This window comes from Petaurus breviceps, unplaced genomic scaffold (genome assembly GCF_028583685.1).
Source record: "Petaurus breviceps papuanus isolate PSGF00001 unplaced genomic scaffold, PetGlider_PUasm1.0 90747, whole genome shotgun sequence".
Taxonomy (NCBI): Eukaryota; Metazoa; Chordata; class Mammalia; order Diprotodontia; family Petauridae; genus Petaurus; species Petaurus breviceps.
Window position 1 is genome coordinate 901588 of NW_027187334.1, and position 26827 is coordinate 928414.

Here is a 26827-nt window from a genome sequence, read left to right on the forward strand (position 1 = left end):
CACATACACACATATGGATGTTTGTCATTGTTTAGTTGTTTTTCAGTTGTGTCCGACTCTTCGTGACCCCTCCCCCCACACACACACACACATTTTCTTTCCCCATTCTATCTACTGAGCCCAAGAGCTTTCATTCTAGATCTGATTCTTACCAACAAGGAAAAACCCATTTGCTTAGTTGCTGAAATGATGGGAGCCTTGGGGCACAGTGCCTCTGAAGGTCGTGGGCTGGTTCCTTCTCAATGAAGTTCTTTAAGGAAAGACTGACTGATCACTTGTTTTAGGATTTTGTAGGGAAGATTCTTCTAGTTTGGACTAGATCAGCTCTGAAGTCCCTTTCAAATCTGAAATTCCATGAAATACTGATATAAAATAGAAGAAAGCCCAGGATGGGTTTGCCACCTTTTATTGTTAACTGTACAAATCTTCTCCATTAGCATAGGTAATTGTGAGTTGAATAGTTGTCCACTATGTACAGACTTAATAATACCATTACATATATTACTAATTTTCAGCCCAAGGAAACTTATTCAAGAATTAATATGAAAATATATTCTTTATAATTTTACTTTATGATTTCATAAAATTAAAAAAATATGTTTTTCTCCATAAAAACCAATGGAAATCCATCATATATCTTTTTTTTTTAAGCAATCAGGGTTAAGTAACTTGCTCAAGGTTACACAGCCAGTTATTTCTGGGTGTGGTGCTAAGTGTCTGAGCCCGGGATTCGATCTCCAGGTCGTCCCAACACTGGAGCCGGTACTCTTACTCGCTTAGCCACCTGGCCACCCCTAAGCAATTGGGGTTACGCAACTTGCTCAAGGTTACATGGCCAGGTGTTTCTGGGTGGGTGCTAAGTGTCTGAGCCCGGGATTCGATCTCCAGGTCTTCTCAACACTGGAGCCGGTGCTCTTACTCGCTGTGCTACCTGGCCGCCCCCATATATCTTCTTTATAGACTTTTCTTCAGATTGGAGAAATGTCACATACCTTATTATATGTTGGTCCACCACCTGTCAGTGTACCTTTGGAAGCTTCACGAAGTCTTTCAGAAGCACAGTTTTCAATGGCCCCAAACAACTTTTTGAATAGCACTCAACTGGCTGGAAGGAATGAAGCTTCCAAAACTCCCTACCTTTCTTCCAATATGTGACTTAATCGTGGAAGATTGGCTCATCGTGTTTTATTTGGGAGTTCTCATTCCTAATTCATTCAGGACTGTGAAAACAAGGTTATATTTGAGGGGGAAATGTCTCCTTTGTGAAAAAATAAACCAAAATTATTAGAATGGGAACACAAAATAGCAGTGAAAGCGTACCATTCTGGCCCCCCCCTCCCCAAAGGAATACTGAAGTCATTACATTCACTTAATGGTTATGATAATTATTGTAAGAAAATCTGGACCCAGAGCAATAGAGCAATCAAACTGAAGCTTCTACTCGGATGCCAGCACAAACGAGGTTTGAGAAGGGAGACAAAACAAAGTGTAAGGTATGGCCTTTACCTTCATGGAGCTCATCACAGTGAGGTAGAAAATCACACTTCTATTATCTGTCTTCTAGTAGGAGAAAGAAGAATCTATAAAAATTCAGGAGAAAGATAAGTGTATAATCTAGGGTCATGGCAGTGGGAATGGATAATAAGGGATACTTTGAAGGGAGAATGACAAGACTTGGTGCCTCAATGAAGATTAATCAAAGATGCCCTCCAAAGTGTCCGCCATGGGGTGGCTAGGTGGTGCAGTGAATAGAGCACCGGCCCTGGAGTCAGGAGGAACTGAGTTCAAATGTGGCCTCAGACACTTAACACTTACTAGCCGTGTGACCTTGGGCAAGTCACTTAACCCCAATTGCCCTGCTTTTCCCCCTCCAAAAAGCAAAATAAAATAAAATGTCCACCTTGGGGAACTAAAAGAATAAAGTGCCAGTGATCATTGGGAAGGGTAACTATAGGGTATGGGAAGATGATGAATTTAGTTTAGGTACCTTGAGCTTATTAAGGTGATTACAATCAATAAATCCATCAGAAAACAGTTGTTCAGCCATTACAATGTGCCAGATACTGTGCTAAATATCTGTGCTAAGAGGGATACAAAAAAGGCAAAACATTTCTTCCATTAAAGAGTTCAAATTCTAATGGTGGAGACAACAGGTAAATAACTAGATATATATGAAGTATCTTCAGAGTAAATGGAAGGTAATGTCTGAGGGGAAGGCACTAGGAGCTCAGGAGACCAGGAAAGGCCTCCTGGAGAAGGTGGGATCTGAGTCAAGTCTTGAAGGAAGTCAGGGAAACTAAGAGGCAGAGGTGAGGAGATAGATCAGGCTTCAGAGGCTTTCTCAATGGCCTTGGCATTTTAACTGGCTTAAGGCATTAATGTTCCCTTCTATGGATAAAATGTTGGCCATATCTAATTCATCATAATCATATTGTTTTAACTAAAGAACAAGGCCTTGAGGGAATGGGACACACGACACACAGTGCAGTTAAGAGTTGATAGTATGCAGCAAGTTGAAGGGATGGAGCAGCACTGTGCCTGCAGTGGGGAGAGCTCTAAAGGTGACTGGAAGAATGAGAACTTGGAGAGCAGCAAGTGGGGCCATTAGGAGCAGAGGGGCCCCAGGGCAATGAGGACCGGCCTTAGCTGCCTCGAACTCTCCATCTAGGATCTAGAACTCAAAAGGACCTCAGAGGCCATAGTCTGACCCCTTGATGTTTTAGAGGAGGTAAATGAGGCTCAGGGAGGGGAGAGAACGTGCTCTGGGTCACACAGGTGCTAAGTGGTAAAGAGAAGAATTGAGAGACAGCATGGAGACCTACGCACGGGGCTGTCAACCTGAAAATATTTCTTTCTGTTCATTTTTACTGTCACACAGCCACTTGCTCAGTGAAAACTCAATCTTTGAAAGATGTGTCCCCACAGGCATGGATGGACATCTTTAAACCAAACCTTAGCTGTCTGCTTGAGAACAGTTGAATGTTCCATAGTGCACATATACGTAAAATAAACCTGTATGTTTATTATTCACCTAGAGATACTTCTCCAGAGTAGCACTTGGTCCAGGCCATATGGCACCAAATTCCCATTGCATCCTCCCCAGCTGCCAACATGGTGCCATGTAACAGAGAATAAGTGAACAAAGGGAGAGAAGGCAAAGTGACTTCCAAAGCTGACCTAGCCCTCTCATTGGGAATAGGCTATCTCAGGGTTAGAGGCTCGCTCTTCTGAATAGTAGGGTAAATCTCCCTTGGTAAATACCAGTACAATCAACATCAACGTATTTCTGAAATGCTCAGTTAGTATTCTTAAATTGTTGAAGTAGTTGTCAGGAAGCATTTAGAATATAGCATTGTACCCAAATTTTTAAAAGATCAATATTTCATAAATCAACCAGGTCTTGTATATTTTTAATTACAGAATTATTTCACAGAAAATAGCCTTTTAGTATTAATAGTGTACCCATTAATATAAAAAAGAGAATCAGGGTTAAAGTGGAATCTTTTATTATTTTTAAAATATTAAACCAGACTAGCTGCTAACCATGTCTTAGTTTCTAATAATTCAAACCTGCCACACACATGATATGTGAGTTATTATACCACTCATGATTTATGATAATTCTAGTGCTAATGGTAAGTCTTTGATAACATCTTATCCTTAAAAGAAATTGTTCTCTAATGGAATTTTAAGTAATATTTTATCAGTTTGTTTTAGGAAAATTACAATGACAGTCACTGAGGAAAAAAATTGTCAAGCCAGAAAGCAAAGATCTTAAAGGGTTTGGGGAAAATATCATTTGTAAATGAATCAAACTAACCTATATCATTTCTATTGGTGGGTTTGATTTATACACAGTTTTATACTTATTAGATGGTGAGTGGGGTAATAAGAGTTAGGGGCAAGTCAATGATTTTAATAAAAATTTTAAATTTGTTCTGTAGATTTTAGATATCTGAGGCCATTTAGTTTCTGGGTCCACCAAAGTAAGTTAGCAAAACAGATATTGTCTGATCTAACCCCTCATGAAAGGGTATCATATATTAGAATCACTACCCTATTGTCATTCGCCTTAATTTGTATTCAGGAAGCAATTACTAACATTCTTCCTTCATCCTTGATCTCTTCTTTTCAGCCTTTTATACTGAGGGAATCTTGTTCTATCAGACATTGTATGTACTCCTGGTCCCCTCCCTCTTCACTCTTCCTGACATAGGAGGAGGTGCCTGTGTCAGATTCATTTTCCTTCATTCCACTTTCAGACCCTCCCTCTGCCATCTTCATTCAGCTACCTTCTACCCTTCGAGGGTAGATCATCTTACTGTTGGAATCACTGTCTCTCCTTTCTGGATGAACTCAGCCCCTTCATCATAATCTCTCTTTCCAACTCAATGCCTCCTCTCATTCTTGGGGAATTCAATATAATAATGAAAATAGCCAGCATTGCCATAATATTTTAAGGTTTATATCTATTATCTCATTTGACCCTCACAACAACTCTGGGAGGGAAGGGCTATTATTGATATCCCCTCAACCTCCCACTTGATCAACACCCTCAACTCTCATGATCTACAATTTCATGCTACTTGAGTCACCTCCCAGATGTGTTCCTAGCTTAAATGTCACCATTTCCCCTACTGGGCTACCTCAGAATCTCCTATCCTATGTCTCTGCTTCTTTCTTCCTTCCTAAATGTATTCCCACAGATGGGAAGTCCTTCCATTTCTCCCTATTCCCTGAAATCTGTCACCGTGAACGTCTTCACGCTTTTCTTCATTAATAGTGCTGGCCTAATAATTCATTAATTGATTGGTGATAGAGATGGTGGCAGGAATGAGGACTGTGAGAAGAGACTTCACAAAAGGCCACCACAGAGCTGTCCGTGCAAGCTGGCTTTCTATTCTTAGGCCCTATTTTGGGGCTTGGAATCTTGCATTTCTGTAGGCACTGTTGCTTTTGTGAGTTAGGATTCCTTGACATCGTGCCTCTCGGGGGCCCAACAGTGACCTTAATGTGAGGTATCACAACCACACACCAGACCCTTGCCCCTGGTGGTCTCTTTCCTGCATGCGATCAGCAGCTACCTTAGGGTCCCGAAGATACATTGAAGTTGGCTTCAGTCATTTTTATATAGGGAGTTAGCTTCTAACATTGAGCTGGAAAAAGATTAAGGCTTTTTCCTCCTCATGAAAGGTTTGTTAAATCTTTTATGGAGGTTTCCTGTGAGCATACATGAATATTGAAAGATTGACTCTGAATGCTCTAATGTGCTCCTTGAGACCTGAGGGCAATATTAGATACCTTGAAATATGCAAAGCACAGGACCTTGTGTACACAGGAGGAAATAAATGTGTAAAAAGATTCAACCAGGGTTAGCAAAAATGGAATAGTGGGTTTGATTCTTTCATATTTTGAAGAATGTGTGAGGTCAGCTCTAGAAAATTAAGAGGACTGAAGGTATTTTAATCCATACAGATTGTTTCTAATGCTTTTGCCCCACCTAAACCGAGCCTGGGCCTGGACCCTTCAGATTATAGAGAAGCAAGCTCTCTAAGCTTTATTGAATAAAAGGAATGAAGGATCCGTGTTTGTTCAAATAGTTAGCAGAAATTTTGACCAGATATTGGATCAATTTGATGAGACCTGGGATTACTTGTTCTGGAGGCATTTAAAGACAGAAATACGACTTCCTACACATGGGAATTGATTTATCCCAAAACGCTAAGGGGCTGGGTTGTTTATGCTCTCTAAGACAAACACTGAACCACTTCCACCTGCTGGTTTGTTTTACCCTTGGCAAATATTGCCAAATATTTAATGCACTTTTAGAGGTTTAGTGTTTGAATGGAACCTGGATAATATATCCTTTTTTTCAAAGTATCAATTTCACTCCAAAACTCAGAGGCAAAGAATACTTATTTTGAATGAAATCACCACCCTTGCCTATCTAAATACTGGGCAGACACTAGAGTAGGGTGACAGGCAAATAGAAGGGGAGGTGGAGACCCCATCTTTTCTGTCATTAAGGGAAGGCGCTCCAGCTGAACTATTATGGGTCCCCTATAACCATAGTAAAGGTACAAATGAGAGCCAAAGGACATCAAACCATCCAGCAAATGAGCAGCCAGGAATAAAGGTCAGGTAACCTGAATGGGGTCAGACAGAGATCAAAATTAGCCTCGAGTTACCCTAGAAACCGCTGAAGCAGACAAGGAGCTAGGTCAAATGTACAAAGGAGGTCTTACACTGTCATGCTAGTATCAGAAACATGAGGCCCTCGGTCACAGCAGATGAGCAAATCACTAGCTGAAGCTTGAAACAATAAAATTCAAGAGAGAGATCACAGGTAGAGAGAATATTACCTTGGGAGACTTATCTATCCTTGTCTGTGGCTCCTCTCATAGGAATGACATTATCACAGAGTTCAAGGAATTTCGGGGGCTGTCTAGTTCAATCCAGACATGAACAAGAATCCCCTTCCCAACATACCAATAAATGGTCATCTAACCTCTGCTCAAAGACATTTAAGCTGGTAAGCTCCAGCCACCAGGAATGACATTTCCACCCCCATTTCTCTCCCATCTTTCAACGATCATTGACATATGCACCATTTCTTCCAGTAACCTCACATGCTATACCTCTGAACCTGGTGACTCGAACTCATCCAGGGCAGGTAGGGACTGCCTTATCTTGGATCTCCATTCCCATTTATCATTTTTTCCTGTGCTTTCCACTCCCAAAGATCATCCTTCATGACAGAAAAACACAGATGCACACTGATAATTGAGCAGTTCTACCTGCTCTGTTGTCCATGACCGTAGTCCTCTCCACACTACCCAGAAGTCCTGTCTTTGAGCCTCTTCCTTTCTCCCAGATGGCTAAAAGGTCTCTGTTCCCCTCCACTTTTCTCACCAGCCTCAGTGCTTTCTAACTTTTAGCCCTCTTGACGCTATTCTTACAGATAGGTTACATTTTTTGATCCATCTGATACTATCTTTGCTCTGATTGTCCATCCATGCCTTTTTAATATTTGAGTTACTTATTGAATTCCTTCTGTATCCACCTTGGTCTCTTTTAACAACTCTGCCTTTCACTCATCATACAATTGTTTCTCTTTATATCTTCAGAATTTCATTCTTGAGAGCTTCTAGGCTGATTTCCCCACAGAATTTTAGGATGAGATTCTACATAACCTTTCTCTGAATCCTTTGAAATCTGCTCTCCTAAAATCTAGGTGTACACTACATTGTGGTCAATTTCCCTCTCCTTTTCCATCACAAATTCTAAGATAGAATACTCCCTTCCTCTATAGATTCCTACCTTTTCCACCCTGCAACCAGTTCTTGCATGTCGTTGAGAATTAAATCCAGAATTAAAGTTCTCCTCATTAGTTCCTCTGCCCTTTGAAGAATGTTATTGTTACTAAAGCAAGTCCAGAAATTATTAGCTGCAGGGAGAGATCTCTACCAGATGTCTGGATAATTGAAATTCCCCAACGTGACTTTATCATGCCTCTGTGCCAGGTTCGTGATCTATTTCCCCAATTTCCTCCCTTATAGACAGCTGAGGCAATGGGCTTTATTGCTGGCTACTTTCTTGGCTTTTGTCTACTTTGAATATCTTGATGTCTTTGCTGATGATGCTCATCCTCTGTCGCTACTCTCTCTGTTATCTAATTTAGGGGATAAACATGGATAGTTTTCTCCTACTCTCCTGGTTTTCTGTTGGAAGTCCTTTTGATTAACTTTGTAAGACTCCAGAAAGATACATTCTTCTCAGCTTTTGTTGAGTGTACACCATTCCCATCCAGAGTCTGCCATTCCGATATTTGAAGCTATAGTCCAGACATTCAAATCCCATTGCTAGAAACCAGCTTTTAACTAGCAGTTTACTTACGAAATGTGCCTTTCTCTTCTGAAATCCTTGCCTCAGATTGGGAGTAGTGATGAAAATACTACCTGTCTCCCTAAGGTCTTAAGTTTAGTACCTCAAACTTCATAATTTTTAATACTGCTTTCTAGATGCCTTCCTGTGTTCTAAGTTTTATCTATGTGTTTCACCCAGAGTGGATAGGAGTCATCTGGTGTGACAAGTCCTCCTAGACTCTCTATTGTTGATTCTCTATTATACCTTGGATACATACTCAGGAAGAAAGCAGGCTTCTCTATTGTTTTTAACCAGACCAACAAATGTCCCTCCAGGACAAAGCAGGGAGTCACCAATCACCACTGCTTATCTCTTCTTCCTCTGACCTTTCCTGGATGATGTCTCACTTGGTAGTACTTAAGAATCCATATTATTATTCCTTGGAGGAGAAGACCCAATTTTCTCCTTATTTGGAAAATTCTTTAAGTGTTCAGTGGATCTTCTCCTTTCATTTTTACTCTTTGTGCCACACACTGTTCCAATCTCTTTACCCAGGTCAGGATTCCCCTCTGCCTCTTGTGATCATCACATTGGAGGCATTCTTCTTGATTAATGATTGAGTAATCCTAAACTCATCTAACTCACTATAACCAACTGACTCTAAGCCATATTTCATATTATGACCACCAGAAACAGGAAACCTACAGAATATCTTGCTGCGCTACTGCCTACCCTTCTCCCACCCTCAAGATATCATGATCCCCCCTCCCATGAAAGAGTTAACCCATTCTGCTCTAGAATCCCTGTCCCCCCAACCATGTGAAGATGTCCTAATTGGTAAATAAGTTCAAAATCACCTAAGATATTACATGTAGCTGGCCCCAAACCATGCTTCACATCTCATCCAGCCACAGGAAACCGGGACCCACCCTAGCATTTTTTCCACTTGCCCTACCTTCTGTATCCTCTCCACAACCCACTTTGCACCTCTTGTTCCGGGACCAGTTATCAAATCAATGATGCCATTGCTATTGACAAGGGCATGACAGTCAATGCTCTATGAGTCCATTTATCCTCGTGTGACTCCATTCCCCAAATTCCCTTTCTTGGCCACCGCTCACTGTGGTCCCCTATTAGAATCCCAGTTTCTTGGATGCAGGCACTATTTCACTTTTATATCTGTATCCTTAGTGCCTAGCTCAGTGCCTGGCACCCAGTAGACACATAATACATACCTTTTCTTTCATTTATTCACTTTATTCTCCCCAATAGCCTGGAAAGTGGGACTGTTCCTGAAATCCCTTTCTTTTATTTTCTAGGGAGGACAGTCTACACTTTGAACATAGTCACTTGGGCATGGCACAGTTTCTATGACAATCTTGTTGTTGAGACCCCATTCCGAAGTTGTCTTCCTGTTCATCTTAGTAACTTCTTAATATCTTGACACCCAAACTCAACTTGCTTTTCTTTGGCTTACCTTGCTTTTTTTTTTACCCAGACATACTGACCTTTCCTATTTAGCTCTACGATCACTTTCATATTTTGAACCATTTTGCCTTTTATTCAAACCTCTAAGGAAGGCTGTCATAGACACAGTAAAAAAGTCCCTTGCTCTACCTTGTCTTAGATCAGCTGAAAATACCCAAGGATCTGGTGTGTGGCAACCATTGTCCCAGATCTCTATCCCCAAATCTTGTTTTGGGCTGTACTGATATTGGACAGTATATTCCTGGGAAATGCCATAGTAATGGAAACTTGAACGTCATACTTCTGAGAATCCTGCTCCTGTATTATTTCAGGACTCTGTAAAGATCCACACATGTTTGCCTGCATGTGGAGTAGTCACTGCTTTGCTTATGGCTACAGCTAAGGACGTAGTTCTACTCCTAATCTTTGGTGTCAAGGTAGGTGTTGGGCTTCTGTCATGAAGTCAGTGTAGGATTCTAGGAGATCTTTCTTTGTGAGGGAATCAACCTCATCTTTTCTCAAAGCAATGTTCTAGACACAAAACAAACCACTGCCTTTCCAAAGTTGTCATCCAGAGTGTAGTGAAAAGGATACTGCAATGGGACTCAGGTGACCTGGGCCTTCTACTTGTTACCTATAGGTCTTGGCTAAGTCATTTCTCCTCTCTGTAAAATGAGAGTATTGAACTAGATAATCCCTAAGGTCCTTCCAGGTCTAGTATTTTACAAACTGGATGTGGCTCAGTGTAGTTGAAGATAGACTTCTGGAAAAGACTGTAGAGAATCGTCTTAAGATTCCAATCCCTTCTCATTATAACTAAAGAAACAGAATGAGAACACGTTAGTGGCCATCATATTACTACAACATGTAAACTCAGTGTTTTGGATTTAGGAGCAAAGACCCAAACCATTTGGGGGGTTACAGTCTGTAGTATTGGCAAGACTTGGTCCCAGGATAATATTTGTAAAGAGCTAAGCATAGAGCCTACAACATATAAATGCTTGCTTGTTTCTTTCCTCCAATAATGCAATGAAAAACAAATCATTATTTGTACCTATACTAGATTGCAGATTGGAATTGGAAAATCTGCTGAAATCTTATTCTCAAATTGTAGCCCTTTTTCTTTAAGCATTTGTTTAGGTAGGTGCAGGCTGGGATTGAATTGGTATTTCCTATCTCAACATGGCACCACAGATTACATTGTGGGGCAGGCCATACTTCCAGTTCATTAGCCATTAATAGGTTTTTCCCTAATGATGGAAGAAAAATTCTCAAGGCCATCAATAAAGCTTGCCAGACATCCATGGATTGCTGTCAGCAAGTAGTTTTAGCAGGGTAGAGTTTGGCAACTAGACCTTTTACCTCTGATTTCAGCTTAAAGCTGTTTCTGTTATAATCTATTGAACCAAATATATAAAAAAGGATAAGTTGAAAAACATCCACTGAACCTGCCTTATAGCATGGTTGATCCTTGCAGCTTCTGGGAATCTGTCAAATTAATTCATTTCTAGCCTGAGGTATTGCTTTGTATTTTTCTCTTTTGATCCCTGTAATTGTATTACAGCAAATTCCCTGGTCACATCAGATCACTAGGACACTGGAATTTGTTTCTTTTCTAAGTATGTAAGTTATATAACGGGGAGGGGGGAACCATAGGTCATAGAAATAATAGTTTAAAATAATGTTTGATTTTCTCTGTAAGCTGTTTTTATGACTACTCCACTTTTATTTTAAAGCCAAAGGCTGAGAGTAATTTTTCCTTTATTTTTTTTCCCAAAGAGGAACCATAATAGTGATGGCATATGATCTTGCTGCCTTTATTGCCCTTTGTTTCTCTAATGCTCTATTACAGCCTAGATGGTTTTCAGTTGACAAGTTTCAGCAGAGGTCACAACCTATCCCTCTGCAATTCCCCATCAGGGAGCTGCCCTGAAGTTGGAGTGTAATGTGTACTTGCTTGTGGATGGCTATGTTGGCTCTCCTTTGCAGATCTGGCCCTTATGGGTAGGCAGAGTAAGTGAGTGTCCCATTCTGACAATTAGAGAGTCATTCCTGTGAGTTAAGCATTGTTCTTTTGTTACGATCCCCACATATGCAGCACCTGAAGTCTCTTGGATCTTTGTATGAATGAATTGGTCAGAAATTCCTTCCCTCAGAGAAGCCACTGGGCAACATTAAGGGAACATGAAGAGTTTCCAAGAGAAAAGGGTTATAGGAAGGGAAAATTAGACATACCAACGGATTTTAGAGGTTTCATAATTTTTCTTCAGGTCATTATTGCCCATTTGTGTTTCTTTTAGCACAATAGATCACCGTTCTTTTTACTGACTTTCTCCTTTCCCCCCAACCAAAAGTTATTTAGTGTTTTCGTGCCAGAATACAGGAAGTCAGGGTGAATACTGTTGACAAAATCTGAGGTGCAGCTGTATTGACTCATTGTGGCCAAAAGACCAAGGAGCCAGTGAGAGTTTGGGATGCTGAGAGATTATTCAGTTAAAAAAGATACTCGTCCCCTAGATGTTTAAAAGGACTCACCATTATTAGCTTTATACATGGTGTTACCTGGTTGCCCAGATGCAGGAGAGTATCTCTTAGGATTGACTGCTAAAGTCACTGGCCTCAACCACTCACAAAATACTGGCTATCTGTAATGTTTTAGCCATTGTGCAGAAATACACATGACATGGTTACTGCCCTCCTAAGAACATTTATTCGAAAGTGGCACAGTGGTAACGTAATTTAAAAGGGCGCCAAACTTGGCATCAAGACTTTTGAATCCCACCCTTGACACTTAGTAGCTGTGTGTCCATAAGCAAGTCATTTGACTTGTCCAGGTGTTGTATGTTATTCCAATGGTTGGGGTCAGATGGTGGTCACTGTTTGGACCCAAAAGAGAATCCTTTGTTCATTACTTTCTGTATAAAGTCATTCCTGAAATTCCCTCTTTCCTGTAAGTACCAAGAATTGTTGAAGCAGTATTACTTTTGCATACTATTTTGTTTTGCTGTATTGCTGATTGTCTATTGTGTATTAGTGTTGTATATTGTTGACATGAATTAGATTCTAAGCTCCTTGGGAACAGTAATCAGTCATATGTTTCTGGAGTAGCTCCCCATTCATCTGGTATTGTCTGGAAAGGAAATGCCCCATCAGAGTGAACTTGCTGGGCAACTGTTGCTTACACCCTTTTAAGTTGCATTTTAATCACTGTTGATGAAAATCTTTCTTAAACATATGCTATGTTTCCCTTGTTAAATAGTACACTGAACATAATCTCCCTGACAGTAGATTGTTGTGATGAACATACATAATATACTATGTTTTGGCACAGTGGCATCTTGAGAAGCCCTTGAAATGTGTGTGCTTGGGGCGGCGAGGTGGCACAGTGAATAGAGCACCAGCCCTGGAGTCAGCAGGTCCTGAGTTCAAATTTGGCCTCAGATACTTAACACAAAAACTAGCCTTGTGACCTTGGGCAAGTCCCTTAACCCTAATTGCCTTCTAAAAAAAAGCAAAAAAATAAAAAAAAAAAAGAAATGTGTGTGCTGGACTAGCTGTCACTCTGTCACCTGCATCCCTGGCTGTGCTTTTTAGAGGTCTTGGCTTTTCTCCCCAGGACTGATGTATTTGTCCTGGTGCTGGCCTCCAGGAAGCCTGGACACCACATTTTCAAAATCAGTAGCCTTGTTTCTATATTAATAAATGTAATTTAAATCAATACAGACTGTAGGAGAAATAATCTATGTTCAATAGAATTCATCTAATTGTAATATAAATCAGTTGGCCTTCAAGGACTCAGGAGAAAGCTTTCCCTTCCCCCTAAGGAGTGAACTGTGTCCATTTTCAGGATGGCCCTTTCTGTCCCCCCAGACCACTTCTTCTTTAGAATGACAGCATTTTAGATATAGAGATTTTAGATATATTCATTTTATAGATGAGGAAATTTGATTGGAGAACCCAAAGCAGAACCCAACCAAGCTCAGGGCTGTTTCCACCATACAAATGCCAGGCTCCCTGCTGGGGGCACAGCTCTGCTCTACCTCTAGCTAAGTGGGGCCTTACCAGAGGCTTTCCTTGGGCCCTCTGTAGTATTTAGCATGGTGCTGAGGAAAGGCCATCATTGCTTTAGGTTCAGTTTGGGTTTTGGGGTTTTTTTTTCCAAAATGATATAGCAGATAGTTGTCTGTAGGCTAATTGACATTTTAGGAAATAAAAATACTGTGAAATGGGAAATAAAGCAGAATTCAAAAACATTCTGTCTTAAATGAATCTGGGCTGCTAACATTTATTCTCACACCTCTGTTAGATGTCTAATGATTTCTAAGCCTTTGTTTAATGATTGCATAATTATCTATAATACTTCTTTTCTTCTTATCAACAGAAATGAAGCTGCTTTGGTATTAGCCCTTGGAAATCATCCTGATACTTCTATTCTCACTGATTATCTATAAAGAAATAAAAAGCTAGTCCTTGTTCAGCTAGCATGCTTTATATGTTAGAAATCATTAGACTTTCCCCCATACAATGTCTATCCTTTCTTTAATTTATTGAATCTTTGAGGATAAAATATATTAGCATTTTACAAGTTTCTGTTAATTTTTTTCCATCTAAAATGCAACCATTTCTCTTTTCTTATTCAACCATGTAGGAGACTTCGTCTTAGCTTGGTGAGGCTTCTCTTTTATCCTCCACTCTTTAATCTGAAACATTGGAGCTGCTTCAGTGATTGCTGATTGTGAATCAGTAATGACTGGTATTCCTCACATTTATCAAATTATAGCAAGGCTAATTAGTTCATTGTTTTTTCAGTCTCTCCAAGTCCATATAACTAATGTGAGGCTGATTACATTCTTGAATGCACATAAAATATGTTTATATCTCCTTCCTCGTGCAATTCTACAATTTTGAATTCAAATGCTTTTTTGAGTGGATTAAGATGAATTTACACCTACTGAGAACAAGTCCTACAAGAGGGGAAAACGTTTCTTTTTTTCAGTGACTCTAGTCCAATTTAACCTATTTGCTATGAGTTTCCTTTAACAATGTTTCTCTCTAAAATACTCCAATTCTCTAAGCAAGTCTTTAATTCTTAGGGCAGATGTGCACTTACTTCTGGGCCTAGGAGTCACTTATTTGAGCCTGTTGCCAAGACAGCCAAAGTGAGTGCTTAATTGGAAAGCATAAATAATACCCAAGTAACACTATGAGAGCACGTTCATAGAATTTAGATTTGAGGGAAGGGAGAAGAGAGACAGAGAGTTGTTTTCATTTACTTCATGTGGAGCTGACATTATAATTGTTAGCATCACCCAGAGAGTGACTTGTTCAAATGCATTTGGCTTAGAATGTACTATCGCTCTCAGAAGGGTGGGTCTGAGGCTCCTCAGTGTGGGCTTCAACTGAGTGGTTCTCCAGAAAAGCTGCACCCTATTGGGAGGTGCATGACGCTAAGGGCCTGTAGAGTCCAAGTAAAAAACTAGAGGGGGAGACCTTAAAGGAGGGGGATGGCCCTTAAAGAGTGCAAGCGCATTCCCATTTTAGGTCTGATAACATGAGCCAGATAATTTTTTTTTTATTTAAATTTTTTTAGGGTGGGAAGGTTTCTGTACTTGACAAGCATTAAACATGTGAATTTCCATATATACAAAGGAGAAGAAAAAGAAAATTATGTACAAAACAGGCTAATACGCACACACATACACAAGCAAAAATTAATGATGATAAGACTGCTAATTGCTGGCCTTATCAATGTTAGCATCTTCTTAGGAAGTTCGCTTAGAAGTAAAGAAAATGTAGCTCATAAAGTTTTTATATGTTCTAAGAATGGCAAATTGACTCTGTGCAATCAGAGAAAGACCTACTCATTGGGAGGAGAGACAAGTTTTGGAATCACTCCTATAATAAGACTTAAGGTATTTTATCTCAATTGTGCAGTGTACCTGAAAGATATGAAGGACTGTGGTCAGTTAACTTCTCGGCTTAAAGCATGTCGTCATCCAGATTCAGACAATAGGCTTGCTTTCTATATTGGAAAGTTAGTTTCAATATATTCTATAATGGTGGATTGCACAGTTAACATGGGCCCACTGTCTTGAAAATGTATGCCAATGGACTAAAGGAGCAGCCAGCAAGAAGAGAGTATTGATGACTGAGTGCAAATCAGAGTGGTGGCTTTATCTTCAAATATAAAGGATAGTGCTTTCCTCCCCGCCCCCGCCATGCCATGAAGGCTGTGGAAATTCTCATTTGCTCCAGGCTCATTTCTGTAGACAGACATTATTGAAATTAGCCATGCTGATCTTCTCTGCTCCATTAGGGTCATTTTACTGTTAGCTCCCATTACATGAGAAGTACCTTAGTCTATATTATGAAACCTAATTACTGAATGTACACCTTGGAAAATTCAGAGGAACAGATTCCTCTCAGTGGGATAGAAATCTTGAAAGAGATAATACTATAAAGTAGCTAGAAATTGTTTAGAATTACTAAGGCTGGTGGTTTAATATGTCCAGCTCTGGGTCATGGACCACTTCATTCTCAGCCTAGATTTGCAGATTGCTGTAATGACTTCCATATTCCCAAAGATATTTTTAGTGCCATAATTGATGAGTCCCCAGATTTTTCAGGGGATTTTTTCCTATGCTCCCTAGTATTCAGCTTTCTAGTCTGTTCTGAATAACATATAATCATCATGTTTAATAGGTTTTCATTACCATTTCTACTTGAGGATAATTTATTATCAACTTGTTAATTATTTATCATTTCCTGTTAATGGGCGGTAAAATTACAGAAGTGCTTGAATTCTAAAATTGTATATGTGAAAATCAAAAATTATCTCCTAGCTCTTTTTGGCATGATTAAATTAATATATGAAAACCTCGATGATGGATTGTATGCAAACAAAACATAGAATTGTGAAGTCTGGTTGATTCATTTTAATTTGCTGTTCTGATCCTATAGCATCCAGAAAACGAATTGCTTTTTAAAATATTAGTGACAACTTGAATGCCCTACCTTTTTTAAAAAAAATTATAATTGGGCAACTATAATTCTTTTCTTTCCCTGTTCTTTTTCACACTGAATATTTCGCTGATTGACCTTTATTTCACTGAATTTGAGCAGCACAACTGGCCTTATCCCCATTTCACTGTGTTCCCAGGGCCATTTTCCTTTCTGCCTTTCAGTTAGAAGCAGGTAGCTGTGAATAGAGATGGGAGCAGAACATTTAACATTCCCAGTACTTTCTCTTGCCCATTCACTGAATCTTTCAAATCATTAGGGTTCCCTATGGAGAAAATGAAGGCTAAAGCATATTCAGTTCAGTTCAATACCATTTATTAAATACATGCTACATGTGGGATATCTTTAGTCTGGGGAAGAAATGACTCAGAGGGACTTGATAGTTGACTTCAAGTACAGACAGTTCTTGATTTAAGTAAGTAGACTGTTCTGTTTGTTTTAAGTAAGTAGACCTCTACATAAAGAGATTTTTTTTACGCAAGTTTACCCACAAGTGTGGAAGGGAAGGTGACAGGAAGGGAGCTGCTGCCCTGGATGGAGGGGGCTGGGACAGGGTTCAAGGAAACATGGAGGCCAGGGACAGAGAGGAGAGAACAGGAGGAGGAACCTGTGGAACATGAAGGCCAGTCACATGGAGGCCTGACCAAACCAAGAGGAAGAACAGGAGGGGTGCTACATGTGGGGCCCTGACATGGGGGGGGGGCAGACGGATGTGTAGTACCTGAGAACAGACAGACTAGCAGGGCAGATATGCATGGATAGAGTAGCTGTGGTGGTACTTCCAATCTTCTGCTTTCACTTGGAGTTTTGGGGGGAAGGGTTTGAAGGAGGGGCCTGTTTGGTCGTAGAGCACTGAGCTGAGGGGCATGAGTTAGAGACAGTTTTATGGAACTGACAGGTTAGTAGGAAGATACAATCCATATGCAAATATCTATGCTACAAAAGAGATCATGAGAAGTATGTGTTTATGAAAGTTTAAAAACCTCAGCGAAAACGCAGAGAAAAAAAGCCTTTCAGGTTCAGTCTTGAACCTCTTTTCTTCTTCCTCTATATAATCTTTCTTGGTGATCTCATAGGCTCCCATGGGTTCAAATATCCTCTCTATGCAGATGATTCCCAAATCTATATATCCAGTCCTAATTCTCAAACCTAAGCTCCAATTCCATATCACCAGTTTCATGATGGACATTTCAAGTGGGATGTCCCATAGTCATCTCAAACAGGTCCAAAACAGAACCCATTTATCCTCCAAACCCCTCCCCTCTTCCAAGTTTTCCAATTACCATGGAGGGCACTATCATCCAAGTTACCCAGGCTCTCAGCCTCGGTGTCATCATTCACTCTCAACTTGTACTTAATAGACGCCCCCCCCCATATCCAGTCTGTTGTCAAATGTTGTTGTTTCTGTCTTCACAACATCTCTTCATTACATCTCCTTCTCTCTGCCTACACAGGCACCCCCCTGCTACTGGTCCTCACTGCTTCTCACCTGGACTCTTGAAATAACCTTCTAATTGGTTTCCTTGATTCAAGTGGTTCTCCCTTATAATCTTTCTTCCACCCAGCTACCAAAGTGATTTTCTTTAAGCACAAATCAGACAGTGTTTACCCTCTCCCACCTCAATAAACTCCAATGGCTCCCTATTACCTCTAGGATAAGAAATAATGTCCTTTACTTGGTATTTTAATAATATTTTAAATAGCCCTTCATAACCTGCTATCTGGATATCTTTCAAGTCTTCTTCCACTTTATTCTTCTCCATGCACTCTACCATCCAGTAATACCAGCCCACTTGTTGTTCCTTGAACACAAGACTTTATTCTTCATCTCTGTGTCTTTTCCTTGGCTGGCCCTCATGCCTAGATTGCCCTCTTTCCTCACCCTCACCTCCTTGTTTCCCTGACTCTCCTTCAAGTCTTCACTCATTCTTCAGCTAGTAAGTGTCCAAAGCTGAATTTGAAGTCATGTCTTCCTGAATCCAGGCCCAACACTTTAGAGAGCATTAAAATGATCTTTATTTTCATTTGGTATGTCCTTGGACATCATACTAACTCTTAAGTGAAGTTGTAACTAACTGATAGCCACAGAATCACAGCAGCAACCCTTTAGTTTGACCGATTGTCCCAAAGGAATTTCCACTATAGCGTACTTGAAAAGTGGTCATCCAGATTCCCCTTGAAGACCTCCAATAAGGGAATAACCCATCACTTCTCAATGAAGACATTTTCATTTTTGGAGAGTTCTAATTGTTAGGAAAGTTTTTCCCAACTTCGAACCTAAACTTGCCACCCTTATCACATCTTTCCATTGTACCTGGCACAAAGTGTGAATTATATCAATGTTAACTTCTTGTTGGTGGTGGTGGTGGTGGTGGTGAGACAGAATGATTACATTTAAGAATCCTGGAGTTCTCTGGGAGCCAAATCTATGTAGCAGATAAATTAGTAGAGAAACCTGTTTTTCCTTCCCTGCCACCTCCCCCAAATAACCTGATTTGATAGACCAAGTACTTGCATGTACAAATATATTTTCTAATTCAGAAATTATTTATCAAACACCTTCTGTATACTCAATACTACTTAGGTACTTTGGGAGATGTAAAAGAAGCAAAAAATAGTTCTTGACCTTTATTTTTTATAATGACTAACTTGTCATTAGTTATGAGTTCAGAGAGTGTATCCTCTGGGTACTTCATTGTTTCTACTTCCATTTTTATTTCTGAGAAATTCATAGCACCTGGTCATTTGGGGGTTTGGGTCAAACTCTTCTAAGTAACTTCAGTTAAAAATTCTTATGTGTATATACATATAACTATTTGTCAAGATTTAAGCAATAAAACTAAAAATTAAATTGAGAAACTAATTTTTTTTTCCAAATTGACTTTTCCACAACCTCATAAATGAAAATAAGGATGGGATATGAGAGGGTGGGGAAGCATGAGGCCAAAGGCCATGTGTAACCACAGATATTACCAGTTGAACATTAATGAATCACATACCAAAAAGGCTGCTGTTTTACTGTGTGTAATAAAATAATTTACATTTCTTAACTTTCATGAAGCAGACCTTTGGTGGGTAGTTGATTTAACCTGCTAGCACTATTCCCAAATGGTTGAGTGGGAAAACCCACAGAATAAGCAAGTTAAAACATCCATGTTGTGTCCGTGATTACCTAGGAGTTTTTAAAAGTCTCATGATTACTTAAATTCATGTACTAAGCCACCCTTCGGTGATTTAAATCTCAACGGCAACTCTCTACAATCAGCACAAATTCCTATTTCCTATGCCAGTAGATGAGCTAAAAGATGAAACATTCCCACTAGTGACTAGAGCTTTGGAAAAAGTCTCAGTGTCCCTTCCCAGATGCTGTCAACTCCAAAGTCTCCTAATTCTTAAGGAATTTTAATGTTGAAATTTGAGCCAGATGTCGACCAATTTCAGCAATTCACTGACTCATTGAAATTCTTAATTATCTTGTAGAACTGGATTGGGTTTGTTGTTGTTTTTACTGCAAAACTTAATTTTTATAAGGATAATGGTTGAATTTTCACACTCAAAATTATGAAATCAGTTGATAAGTTTTGCTCATAAGTCAAATAGGCAGATGGCTGACACTGGAGAAGCTTTCTGCATATGTGTTCATTTGTGTTGCATAAAAGGAAGAGGGAAACACACAAAGGTGTCACAAGTAGACGCCAAGAAAATGTTGGGAGGTTAGCCATAGAGCTAAAAGAAACCAAATATTTTCTCCTAATTAGAAAAGTGTGTATTGTGCTCTAATGACACACTAACCACCTTCAGACATCCTGGTGAGGACAAAGGTACATTGACTCTCATATGACTGTCACGTACCCTTTATTGAGCTATTGGCCAAATAATTTATTTTGTACATAGAGATAGCTACAAGAGGAAATAACATCTAGACTGTCAGGAAATAAAATCTAGACTGTCAACACCTGCTAGACTAAAGTTATTATAAGTGATATCTTGCATACCAAGCAAGAGAGAGAAAATACTGACTATAAATATATGGGTATAGCATTTTCCCAAGCGGAGCTAAGAAATATATTGTCAAGACTTTCTGTACAAAGCCCAACTTAGAGCTAAAAAGTAAAAAAAGTCATATGAATTGTCTTTGTGAAAACTCAGTGATGCCACCAGATCAATTAGTAAAATTCATCTCTGAGTAAATCAAGTGAATGATTTTAGGATTTTAAAAACCATTGATTCCACTCTGGCAGGTTTTCCTCTCCTTCACACTCTTATCTTTCTAAGGAAAGGAACAGGACAGTTCCATCCAGGGATATGCCTACAATAGTCAAGAACCAGTCAGAGACTACCCCCAAACTGCTATTTTGAGTCTATTCTCTTGGGACCAGTGGGACCAAGTCCAGCCTGAGAACAGTTTTAAGCCACCTCATTGATTCTGGTTTAGACTGACTAGTACTGGCCTGAGAATAACCGGAAGTGTCAAGTCTTTCCCCATTCCCTCCTTGGATGACCTGGGGAGGGGGCTTCACTTTTATCTGCAAAAACCTAGTGAAGTGGAGAATAGAAGCAACAAATTTTCCTGTTGTCTGTGTTTTATGACCAAAGTAGTTTAGGTCCTAAATTAGTCAGATGGTTGTTCTTCATTTTCTACCTTCATGGTCTATGTAAAGGGTATACAGTAATTTTTAAATTGAGTCCATGTGACTTGAATTCTCTTCACTTGTTCATTTCCCTTTAAAAGCAGTTCATATCCATTCTACATGTTATATTCTAAGTATGAAGATGCTTCTTCCTCCTAGAAGATCCCTTTGATCTATTTGTTTCCATCATTTCCATACACTCTTAATTGGAATTCTTATTCTCTTTCTTTCACCCAGTCATCTGAGGTGAAGGAAAGAGTGAATGTCTTCTACTCTTTTAGGATTCTACAAAATACAATTTCAGTGACATTACAGAACTATTACATAGTGACCATAATATATTGTTAGTACAGGACAGTCAATATCTAATGTGATTATGACATCACAGTCTTTTCAGGCCTCAGTGAAAACAGGCAATTCCATCGGCTGTGTGCTATGTGCTTATTACTTGCCAAATTACCGGATTTCATTATCCAGCAGAAATCTTGAGCCCTCATTGTATGGGTTGTTCTTCCTACTGGTTAAAAATATGCTTTCCTTATTCACAGACTCCTGGAATCTCAAAATGTTAATGGACCTCACAGTTTACCTAGCTCATTCCATATCTGAGCATGAATCCCTTTTACAACATCCCTGATAAAGACCTCTGTTGTTCAGCAACTCACTGCCTCCAAAAGCAGTCCATTTCACTTTTGGACAGCTCCCCTAAGCAGTCCTTGCTTCTAGGAAAGGAGATGAATGAGATGACCTTGAGAGCACCCCTTGCAGTGATGTCACTTTTCTCATCCATTAACTCATGAGAATCTCCCAACACCCTCTGAGAACTGGACAGAACAGATGCTATTCTCCCCTATTATAAAAATGTGGCAACTAAAGGAAACTCAAGGGCTACATTCACACAATGCTGAATTGAAAACTAGTTAATTAAAATGGGTTTTTCCTGTCTTTGACATCTGCATTTTCAGATTCTATTGATGTCACCTCTCAGTCATGGGCCAATCTCATAGGAATACCTAGTCTACGACTTAAGTCTTTTCACGAATATTTACCAAGCATCTACGTGGTACACTTAAACATATTCCAACTTTGCACTATAGTTTTTAGTTTAATTCTGAGAAAAGCAAGAGTTATTTGTACAGAAGGGTATTTCTGTTTGACTCAAATTTTATATCATTTTACACTTGGACATTCTTGGAATGGTTCTTGGAATTATTATGGTAATACTCATTGGAGAGGTACATACCAAAGAGTCTTTATTCCAAAGCAATTTCTGCCTTTTCCTATCCCTATAATAAAATCTAGGAAAGTGAATACAATGAATTTTGCAATAATTTTGTGTAAAAATAATTTTTATTTTAATGTATTGCTTAATTGATTATTATGATGGAAAAGGATATTAGAGATTTTAAAAATCCTCATTGACTAAGGGAACTATGGTTATTTTAACATAAAGAAGACAAGTTCTTCTAAGACATGCTGTTTTCCATAACTGTAGATATGGTTCACAATGATTCCTAAAATTCCATTGCTCTCAATGGACTTATTGGTAATTTGAATAAATGATTGTTGATCTTTAATTAAGACCATGGAGATGTTATGTGAATGTCACCCTATGATATTCCCAGAAAAAAAATTAACAGCTTCAATTACAACATTGAAAATATATTTCATAATTATTCTCTTACTATTATTCCTAATTGTTTAGTGAAATGCAGCAAGGAATATTAAAAGTAATAATTCAGTGTGCTTAGAGGATAAGAGAGATTATGCCATAATTTGTAGCAAAACTCTGGGTTTTTAGTTGCTAAAACAGTCCATCCATCTCTGTTACCAATGACTGGCATTGATGTTATCACTCTCATTGAAGAGAAATTGGAATTTAATAAACAATTTTCCTGTTGATGCTGAACAAACTAAAATGCACTTCTTCTTTAATATATCCCTTGCAATTAGTAAGAGACTTCACTGTAGCTTAAATAAATTAAACCCCAAATATTCTTTTCTTTTTTCTCAGGTTGGGTGGCAATTAAAGAACCTGGTGAGCATAATGAAGGAAGACCCACGTGGGGCCCGTGTGACCCTAAAGAAACATCCTCAGAACATTACTGGTAATACTTCATCCATTATGAAGAACGTGAGGTGGGAGCCTCACCCACTAGAGGTAAGAACTTGATTAAGCTCTAACCTGTACTCCATAAGTTCTCCACTGCTGGATGAGCATGAAGACATGCGCATTTTCATTTAGTTGAGGCAAAGTCAGCATATCAGTAATGTTAGAAATAAGAAGAATCATTGATATTTATATAGTACTTTAAAGTTTGCAAAACTTTTGATATATATTCTCTCATTTGCTACTCATAACTACCTTGTGTGATAGGTACTATTATTGCCCCCATTTTACAGATGAGAAACTGAAGTTTAGAAGGGTTAAGTGATTTGTTCAGGCTCACACACCTAGAAAATATCTGGAGTCGTATTTGAATGCAAGTAATTGAAAGGCAAAGGCAGCTAGGGGACACTGCAGTGGATGGAGTGCTGGGTCTGAAGTCAGGAAAATTCATCTTTCTGAGTTCAAATCTGACCTCAGACACTTCCTAGATGTGTGACCCAGGGCAAGTCATTTAACCCTATTTGCCTCAGTTTCCTCATCTGTAAAACGATCTGGAAAAGGAAATGGCAAAGCAATCCAGTATCTTTGCCAAGAAAACCCCAAATGAGGTCACAAAGTCACACACAACTGCAACAACTGAACAAAAGAACACTGACAAAGTTTTGACAACAATAATAATAGTTGCAATTATTGGTGTTATTAGTGTTATTATTATTATAGGAGGCTACACGGTATAGTCAGTGGATCAAGAAGCAGTTTCAGCATCAGCATAACTTGGGTTTTCTTCACACTTCTGCCACATAGGGGTTGTGACACTAAACAAGGTGTTGGACCTCTCAGGGCTGAGGCCCTAAGACTTGCTGATCTCCATTGGTACAGGTAACTTCCTCATCATGGAGTTCCGTGACTCCCTGACTCATCCGATCACAGCTTCAGACTGATAACAATGATCATAACAAAAATGAAGAATTAAAGACTATGTCTGAGTCATCTTTTAAGAAATGCAGCGTGGGGTCATAGAGAGGGGGCTAGTGTTAGGATTTAACTTTGGCCTGTAAACTTAATTAGCCGTGAATCTTTGGCTGTATCTTGGGGTCTCAATTTCCTTATCTCTAAATGACCCCTTCAGTACCACACTCAGCTCAGGAGGTTATTGTGAAGAAAGCAATGGAATGATGTTATAGAGGACTTTCCTTTGCTAACTACTCAGACCTTTCTAGCCCTCCAGGGCTTTGGTATTTACTAAAGCTGGACTTAACATACTTATTTGGGCAAGACGCTAAAAAGTCATGTCCTGTGAAAGAGTCGTAGAAAGTCAGAGAAACGGCCATCGGAGCCTCTGGTTTCCTGCTTTTCCATTTTGTGTATTGAGTGGCAAGAATATAACATATGTGCAGGAACAATGGCAGACTTCTGTCATGTTCACTGTTGGAATTTGAAAAAGCCTTTTCATCTTGGCCTACTAGCATGACACCTCTAATTCTTAATTCTCTGAAAGTAGATATCAGATCATTTTACCCCAATAATACTAACAAGGACTTCAAAACAAAAATCTTGGCTATAGGTAAAATTAGATTTAGCTCCTTTTCTTCTGGATGATTTTTGAAGAGCCCTGTTCTTGATGGGAACTGTCTTTTATAGCAATGGGATAAAAAAAAATCAGGCATGACTCACTCATAGACCTTGAGTTGAAGGACATATACATGAAGCAGGCCATTCAAACCTTGTCCTTATTTTTTAATGGAAGGAACTATTCTGGAGATGAAACAATTCTACTAAGCATGAGCAGACTTTAAATCTTAGTGAGGCTTCTGTTACAGGGATTATGTATTTGTGACAGAATCATTTAATTATATTTCTTGTGGTCCTCAGTCCATATAAGCTGACATCAGAGGCATGTGTCCTTGGAAATTAGTTTAATAAGCAAAACAAACTTCTCTTCAAAAGCTATTGAACTGGAAGCAGTAATGAAACTAAGGATTCCGAAAGAACTGAGTGGCCAATCAGAAAGTCAATCAGAATACTGACTTTGCGGCAGCTAGGTGGCATAGTGAATAGAGCATTGGCCCTGGATTCAGGAGGACCTGAGTGTTCAAATCCAGCCTCAGATACTTAACACAAAAACTAGCCGTGTGACCTTGGGTGAGTCACTTAACCCCAATTGCCCTCCAAAAAAAGCAAAAAAAAAAAAAAAAGAATACTGACTTTGTGTGAACTCTGACCAGAACAGATCCCTAATTGAAATATTTTCTGGGTGCAAGGGCATTTTTAAATGAAAGCACAAAATCCTGCAGGTAGATTTCCCCTTACAAAAGTTAATGAGATACATAATCCTCTATCACAAATGAACAGAGTTCTGTCACAGTACGTATGTAAAAGAAGGACCTGACAGTCTGGTCACAGTGACCTGAATAGTTGCATGTTGTTATTCAAAGCTAGAGGAAATTGACACATACCGAGCACAATTTTGTCCAATATTCTGCATAGATGTTATCGTCATTTCATACCAACAAAAAAAGCCTGTTTTCATTTAGTTGTCGGCGGCGTTGAATTGACCATTACTCACATTTTTTTCCCATTCAGCAACCTGTCAGAACTACATGATCCCTGCCTAGGTGATTGAACTGAAAGTTAGAGAGTTTCATGTGGTTACTCACATTCCTTTCATTTCCGGGGGGTAATGTCACCCTTAAGAGTCCCATCTTGGTGTCATGAGACATTGACTATTTAGGTTTCTTTTGGTGGCTCTCTATAGGGCCCTCATTTTTTTGGTCTGACATTCTTCAAGAAAGAGCCATATTATTTCTTTGTTTTTCTTCTTTTCTTATGACTGATTGATTTTTCACAGCTTAGTAAGATGACAGGTAAATAAAAGCATTGGATTTGGAGCCAAGAAATCCTGGGTTCAAATTTCACCTCAGACACTTACTAGCTATCTGTGTGACCCTGAGCAGGTCACTTATCTAACCTTTTTCAACTTCAGTTTCCCCATCTATAAAAATGCGTCTAATAATGATCTACATTATATGTGAGTATAAAATTAAATAACGCATATAAAATGATTTTCAAACCTTAAAGCACTATATAAATGTTGCCTATTATTGTTTGTTCTGAGAGCCTTTCCATTGTGTACAAAGGAGGACAAACTGACTCTGGGATTCCCATTTGAAGTATATCCTTGATGGGCTTGAAAGAAACAAAGGAGCATCATAGGATCCCAGAGTAGACCAGGATCTCAGGGCTCATTTCTTCCATCACCTTACTAGCCTCACAAATCTCCTTTACAAAATCTTTGACAATAGGCAACCAGCCTGTGCTTGAAAATCAGCAGCATCTGGTAAACTATAGTCATTGGATGTAGTCCTTTACACTTTTGGATAGTTCTCATTATTGGGAATTTCTTTCTTATATTGAACCCAAATCTATTTCTCTATAATTTTCATTCACTGATTCTAATTCTTCTCTCTGAGATCAAGTAGAATAATTTTAATCCCTCCCATCCGTAGCAACTGTGGAAATTTAGGGATACATAGAATATGGACTGTATTCAGGCATAGTCCCAGGAAGCTTTCCCAATGAGCCCTGAGGAGAAGGGAAAGATCCAGTGGGTATGTCCCAATGTGCCGGCACACCTGGCCCACATAGTATGCATGCCTTTGCTTTGAATTATTTATATAGAGTCCGTGTGCTCCATGAATCATTTTTAATAGGATAAGCACCCATAGTTGCCTTA

At 39.2% G+C, this 26827-nt stretch overlaps 1 protein-coding gene across 1 annotated transcript in view; it reads left to right on the forward strand.

Moving 5' to 3' along the window:
- The window catches only part of LOC138145738 (connector enhancer of kinase suppressor of ras 2-like), a 558854-nt gene that overhangs the window by 339201 nt on the left and 192826 nt on the right, over positions 1 to 26827 (forward strand). The window contains exon 8 of the mRNA XM_069067369.1: positions 22999 to 23145. Within this exon, the coding sequence (XP_068923470.1) occupies positions 22999 to 23145 (147 nt within the window). The remainder of the gene's footprint in view (positions 1 to 22998; positions 23146 to 26827) is intronic.